This window comes from Acinonyx jubatus, chromosome B4, assembly GCF_027475565.1.
Source record: "Acinonyx jubatus isolate Ajub_Pintada_27869175 chromosome B4, VMU_Ajub_asm_v1.0, whole genome shotgun sequence".
Taxonomy (NCBI): Eukaryota; Metazoa; Chordata; class Mammalia; order Carnivora; family Felidae; genus Acinonyx; species Acinonyx jubatus.
The window spans coordinates 129155086-129161727 of NC_069387.1; the positions used below are offsets into that span (position 1 = coordinate 129155086).

General features: G+C 60.8%; 1 protein-coding gene across 1 annotated transcript; it reads left to right on the forward strand.

Annotated features, from left to right (window-relative positions):
* Positions 1 to 1552: 1552 nt before the first annotated feature.
* GALR3 (galanin receptor 3) lies at positions 1553 to 5972 on the forward strand. The gene is made up of 2 exons (XM_027071564.2): positions 1553 to 2733; positions 3149 to 5972. Exons 1-2 carry the CDS (start codon positions 2375 to 2377, stop codon positions 3936 to 3938), a joined length of 1149 nt encoding a protein of 382 aa, XP_026927365.2. The 5' UTR covers positions 1553 to 2374; the 3' UTR covers positions 3939 to 5972.
* The last annotated feature ends 670 nt before the right edge of the window (positions 5973 to 6642 follow it).

Below are 6642 nucleotides of genomic sequence, written 5' to 3' on the forward strand. Positions count from 1 at the left end.
CGCCCCACATTCTACAGTTCTAATTCCTTCATTCAATTCTGATAGCTCTGAATTCCGGACAGTCTAGGTATGATCCCTAATATCTTCTGGTTAGTGAATGTCTGCTTCCAAAGATTCGGGGATGCTCTGCTTCTGGGGTAAGTGACATCAGGCTTTCAAGAAACAACCTCTGAGCGCTGGTGAAAATCCCAGGGGTGTGGGAGGAGCTAGCCTGAAGAGTCTCTTCCCCAGCTCCTTGGGCCTTGAATGCAAGTCCTGACTCCATCAGGGTCCCCTCTGTTTTCTGTCCGCTTCCGCAGACTTCCTATTGACGTCCCCTCCCCCCAACCTCCCAGCTTCCAGAAAGACATTCAGTCCCTGCCGCCTCTTCTCTCCCTTCACTTACTGCAAATTGTCTTCTGCCCCCACTACACGTGTCCAGTTTACCCACCACCTCATTGTTGTGAAATCCAGTGTGCCTCGTCCCTCCAAGGGGCTCGTCTCTCTAACCTTCCGGAAGCATTTGGCCATGTGGCCTACTCCTCCAAGAGTTCCAAGCAGAAGCCCACGCGTGACTGACTGAATTACCCAGCCATTTACCAAGACCAATTAACCTCTCTGCCTTTTGCCCCGACAAGAGGCTCCTAACGGGTCAGGCCTTAAATCATTCCCCTTCCGCCCATCCTTTTCACCCCAGGCCATAATAAACTAATTATAAACGAAAACGCGCAGATCCTGTCCCCACTCTAAAATTTTCACTAGGTCCTCACTGCCCTCAGGCTAAAGCCAAACTCCGCATGGGCACAAAACCCCTTCGTCTTCAGCCGGACTGAATCTCTGGAACGAGCTTAGGAATGCTGATGGGCCCCGGGATTCCAAGGGCCTGGGAGAGGAGTCCCATCTGGTCTCCAGAAGAGAGACTCCTATTCCGGTTTCCTAGCCTAGGACACTCCATTCAAGATGAGGAATCCTTTCTGAGCTTGGGTTAGAGCTCTACTTGGAGCAGGGAGGGAAGATGGAGTCCTTTAGGCAGGAGGTGAGAGTACCAGCAATGAATGGGCTGGGCCCTGGACACGGAGGGGTTAACTCCAAAGCGACTCTCAGAGAATCAATGGGTTACTCACTGCAGAAAGAGGCAGAAGCAGCGCAGGGAGGCAGAAAAGAACCGGGCAGAAGAGCATGCCACCTGGGGGAAATCAGGGACAGAGGAGGAGGAGCGGGAGGAGGAGAGGGAGGAGGCAGCGGCAGGCAGCGGCTAGTGGCTACTCCGGAGGGAGTGCTCAAGTCTGGCTCAGCAGAGGAGGTGCCTTAAAGGAGAAGAGAAGTGGGAGGCAGACCTGCACCTGCAGGGAGGCGCCAAGGGGCAGCCACTGAGCCAAGAGGCAGCCTCAGCCTGACCCGTTCACCCAGGATCAAGCAGGGCCCAGTGCCCCAAACTGAGGTGGGTGTTGCCTATTCTGACCTTCAGGGGGCTTGCTGCATGCTGGGGACTGGGGGCGCAGGTATTCCCTTTCTTCCCTCCTCCCTGCCGCTCCCCCCCACCACCGCCGCCCCACGCCCTTAATTTGTCCCACCATCCCGGAAGCCCCAGGCATGCAGGGGGATCCACAGGTAGTAGCCGATGTGGGCCGCGGGGTGGGGCAAGGGTGAGAGCGGGCGCAGCTCGCATAAATGCACACGCGAGTACTTGCACGCGGTCAGAGGCACCACCTGTTACAGGCTGTGGGTGGAGCACTCCAGCCTGGGAGTCAGGGCACCACGGTGGCAGCAGCCCCGATCTGCCATGCCAAGGGTGCTATTCAGCCTCCCGTGTCCCCTCTCCGAGTGAGCCTCAATTTCCTCTTGTGCAAAGAGGGGGCAGTGACCTATACGGTTTTCCCAGCTGTGCCACTGTGGGGTTCTCACCAAACCGGACTTTGCAATGACTCAGGGATACCACCCATGCTTTGCTGCCTTTGACCCACGTCCAAGAGTCCCCCCTGCGCTTCAAATCCCCACGGGGAAATAAGGTAGTTAGATATACCAGCACCTTGGGTTGGAGCGGCCCCTCCCCCGTCCGCCATGTCCTCACCGCATTCTGCCTGGAGGCGCCCACCTAGTAATCACCTTTGTGCCCTGAGCCCTGGGGGTGTTCCCGAGCAAACGGAGAAACCCACCTCAGACACCTACGTGACTGCCAGGCTTGCCCCGTGGGTCTCAGTGGTCACTCTTGGCTCTGTCTCCCCACTCCCATCGCCATCCCCCATGAGCTTCCCGCCCCCCCCCCCCCCCAGACCTGGCCAGGCCCAAGCTAGGGGCCGGGATCGATCGAGCCCCCGGGGTCACGTGACCAGAGCTGGGGGCTCCTGTCTGAGCACTCCAGCTTCTTCTCCCCAGGTGCCCATCGGAGGGAAAGATGGCTGATGCGCAGAACGTCTCGCTGGACGGCCCGGGGAGTGTGGGGGCCGTGGCCGTGCCTGTGGTCTTTGCCATCATCTTCCTGCTGGGCACAGTGGGCAACGGGCTAGTGCTGGCCGTGCTGTTGCAGCCCAGCCCCAGTGCCTGGCAGGAGCCCGGCAGCACTACGGACCTGTTCATCCTCAACCTAGCGGTGGCCGACCTCTGCTTCATCCTGTGCTGCGTGCCTTTCCAGGCCGCCATCTACACACTGGACGCCTGGCTCTTTGGGGCCCTCGTTTGTAAGACGGTGCACCTGCTCATCTACCTCACCATGTACGCCAGCAGCTTCACGCTGGCCGCGGTCTCGGTGGACAGGTGCGCTGCATCTGGGGCCCGGCTCGGGTGGGCTGAACAAATCTCTTAGGAAGGAGCACACCCCGCCAGGGTGCGGTCACACCTGCTTTCGCGGTTCGACACTTGGGGTGCAACCCAGGCTCACTCTCGAGCTGACGACCCCCCCCCCCACCCCCCGGGGCAAGCCCCTTCCCTCCGAGCCTCTAAGCCAACCCGGCTAGGGGCCAGGCACCGCTCTAAGCGCCGGGCGTGTGGGTTCCCTTCACCCCCGCAGTTCACCCTGCTAGGCTGGTCGCGCCGTCGCTCCGGCTGTCCGGACGCGGAAGGCCAGGCCGCCGGCCCAGAGGTGCGGCCGCAGCGTCCACGCGGGGGCCAGGGCGCGGGTGTGGGCCGCCTGCCCTCCCGCCTGCCGTGCTGACCCGGCGCCCGCCCGCAGGTACCTGGCCGTGCGGCATCCGCTGCGCTCGCGGGCCCTGCGCACGCCGCGCAACGCCCGCGCCGCCGTGGGGCTCGTCTGGCTGCTGGCGGCCCTCTTCTCGGCGCCCTACCTCAGCTACTACGGCACCGTGCGCTACGGCGCGCTGGAGCTCTGCGTGCCCGCCTGGGAGGACGCGCGCCGGCGCGCCCTCGACGTGGCCACCTTCGCCGCCGGCTACCTGCTGCCCGTGGCCGTGGTGAGCCTGGCCTACGCGCGCACGCTGCGCTTCCTGTGGGCGGCCGTGGGCCCCGCGGGCGCGGCGGCGGCGGAGGCCCGGCGCAGAGCCACGGGCCGCGCGGGGCGGACCATGCTGGCGGTGGCCGCGCTCTACGCCCTCTGCTGGGGCCCGCACCACGCGCTCATCCTCTGCTTCTGGTTCGGCCGCTTCGCCTTCAGCCCGGCCACCTACGCCTGCCGCCTGGCCTCGCACTGCCTCGCCTACGCCAACTCCTGCCTCAACCCGCTCGTCTACGCGCTCGCCTCGCGCCACTTCCGCGCGCGCTTCCGCCGCCTGTGGCCCTGCGGCCGCCGCCGCCGCCGCCGCTGCCGCCACGCCCGCTGCCCTCCCGGCGCCCGCCGCACCCACCGCCGCGTCCGCCCCGCCACCGCGGGCCCTGCCGGTTGCCCCGGGGACGCCCGGCCTCGCGGGAGGCTGCCGGCGGCCGGCGGCCGGGGCGGGGGGCCCGGGGAGGAGCCCGCCCGCGTCGGAGAGGCCGGGCGAGCCTCGTCGGCCCCGGGACCGGAATAAACCCGGTCCGCCTCCACTCTGCCGGATGACCGTCTTTCCGTCATTCCGCTTCCCCCCCCCCCCCCAGGGCACGACGGCGACGAGGGGACGCGCCAACGCCAGGGGTCCTCTGAGACGCACTGGCCGAGCTGGGGCCCCAGCCCCCGTGGATGCCCCTGGGCGGTGAAATTGGGTCACCCCCGCGAAGCGCAGCCCCCTGGCCAGGCAGCCCCCAGACTCTGTCCACAGCCGGTCTGGCGGGAGGGCCGTTCCTCTGCCCGCCCTTCCAACCCGGTCAGCACCTTCTAGGCCCTGCTTCCTCAACCACCCTTTGCGAAGCCGCTTCTCCCTTCCAGGCTGTGTGGCCTGGGTCATGTATCCCTAGCAGCTGATTTAGCAAAGAGTCGTGAAGCATTTTCTGTGCATCTTACGCGGTGCTACGTTCTTCAATCTCATTATCGAAGCAGCTTTGCAAGGTAGATACGTAATTAGCTCCCTTTCTGCAGATGTAGAAACCAAGAATCAGAGAGGTTTAGGAATTTGGGGGGGTCTGTCTGAGTCGGTGGAGTGTGTGACTCTTGATCTCGGGATTGTGGGGTGGAGCCCCATGCTGGGTGTAGATATTACTTAAAAATAAAATCTTCAAAAAAAAAAAAAGAAGAAGAAGAAGGAGAAAGAAAGAAAGAAAGAAAGAAAGAAAGAAAGAAAGAAAGAAAGAAAGAAAGAAAGAAAGAAAAAGGTTTAGTGATTTGTCCAAGCTCACATAGCTAGTGTTTGGCAGAAGTTGGATTCAAACCCACCGCTATTTAACTTGTTCTGCTCAGTGGAACGGCCTTCTCCACTTGGGGGCCTCGGCTCTCAGTTTCCAAGGTTTCCAAGGTTTTCCTTGGTTCTTCCTGACTCCTGATCCTGCACCGGCCCTCTTCCCTAAACCAGCAGCTCCCACGTTTGACTCGATGTCTGGAAATCTCAGAGAGTTCCCAGTCCTCTTCTTTGGGACAGTTCTGTTCAGTACTTGGGCCGGCAAGTCCTGATGGGCTTGTCCCAGCTACCGAGTCCCAGGTCCACGGCCTGACCCAAGCCCCTTGCATTATTTTTTTCAGCCATTTGGTGCTCCCAGATCAGGTGAGAAACGGAGCCCCACTCGGGTCCCAGCTGGCCTCCCAGCAGTCCCGGCTGCCCTGTGGCCCCCTCCCTCCCGTCCATGCACACAGCAGGGTAGTCGGTGACTGTGGAAACCTCCTAATTAACCAATAAATCAGTCCTGACGGTTGCAGAACTACCCAGTTCCCTCCCTCCCCCGCCGCCTCACCACATGCCAATAATATATATTAGCTTCAGGCTGAGGCCTAAGATCTTAACGGCCTCCTCGTCCCCCTGGCACGCCTTCCGGCTGCCGGGCACCCTGGGAAGGTCCCTCGCTGACAGTAGGCGGCTGCTGAGTCCTCCTCGCTGCCTGCCACCTGCCGCAGACCCAGGGGTCAGTGTCGGTCACCCTTCACACGGGGAGGCTGAGACCAGCTGGGGGAAGTGGCTGCTTCAAGGGCCCAATCGCAGGGGCCTGACACCTGGGCCAGCATCCCTTCTCGCACATGTCTGCTAGGGTTCCCACGGCTGACTCAGGCCACAGCAGTGGGAGTGTTTCCGGGACGGCAGGGGCGCGATGCTGCCCGCTTCTGCAGCACCCAGCACGGCCTCTACCTCCCTGAGGCCCTCACTCACAGCTCCGCTGGCTCGCCTGTGCCTCGCAGACAAGAGATAACACCTCCCTCTTCAGAAGGGAAAACTGAGACTCCAGGAGACGAGGTAGCTTGGTCAAAGTCAAATGGCAAATTCGCGGCAGAGCTGGGATCCTAACTGGGCCGGACAGAAGGCTCTCATGGCAGGCCAGGCACTGGGAGAACATCTAAGACTATCTGAAGTTCACCGCGTGACACTGGTGAGTGCCTACGGAGGAGAATGGGGAGAGGGGCGCCTGGGTGGCTCAGTCGGTTAAGCGTCCGACTTCGGCTCAGGTCATGATCTCGCAGTTCGTGGGCCCGCCTCGGGCTCTCAGCACAGAGCCTGGAGCCTGCTTCAGATTCTGTGTCTCCTTCTCTCTCTGTTCCTCCCCTGCTCACGCTCTGTCTCTCTCTCTCTCAAAAATAAACAAAGACTAAAAAGAAATTAAAAAAAAAAAAGTGTCTGACTTCCACTCGGGTCATGATCTCACTGTTCGTGAGTTGGAGTCCCACGTTGGACTCAGCGCTTGGGATTATCTCTCCCCTTCTCTCTCTGACCCTTACCCGGTTCGCTTGCTCTCTCTCTCTCTCTCTCGCTATCAATCAATAGAAGAGGAAGCCCAGAAGCCCCAACTAATGGAGGACAGTATAGCCCAGACCAGAGTAGGCACAGAACAGGTATTTGGATACTTGAAGAAGGAGATGACCCTTTCTTTCCTTCTTTCCTTTACCCCCCAAACATTTAAGTGCTTTGCCTAAAGCTATGCCACGAGGGGGAGACAGAGAGGGCAGGAGTTTGACCCGGTCCCTGCCTTCCAGGAGTTCTCAGTCTAGCTGGAGAGACGCATATCAAAAGAAGAAACGAGAGCACCACGTGATGGGGCCAGAACAGGAGAACACCCACAGTTCTGAACGGGCGCAGAGGAGGAAACTCCTGCCTTCCTGAGCAAGCCAAGTAGGAGACCCACAGGAGTTAATACGCATTTTATTATCCCATGTAATAT

What these genes read in the sequence shown, in the direction of transcription:
- GALR3 (XM_027071564.2), top strand. Translation starts at nt 2,375, where the DNA reads ATGGCTGATGCGCAGAACGTCTCGCTGGACGGCCCGGGGAGTGTGGGG. An exon ending in GCCGCGGTCTCGGTGGACAG is followed by an intron (nt 2,734 to 3,148) that starts GTGCGCTGCATC and finishes GCCCGCCCGCAG; the next exon opens with GTACCTGGCCGTGCGGCATC.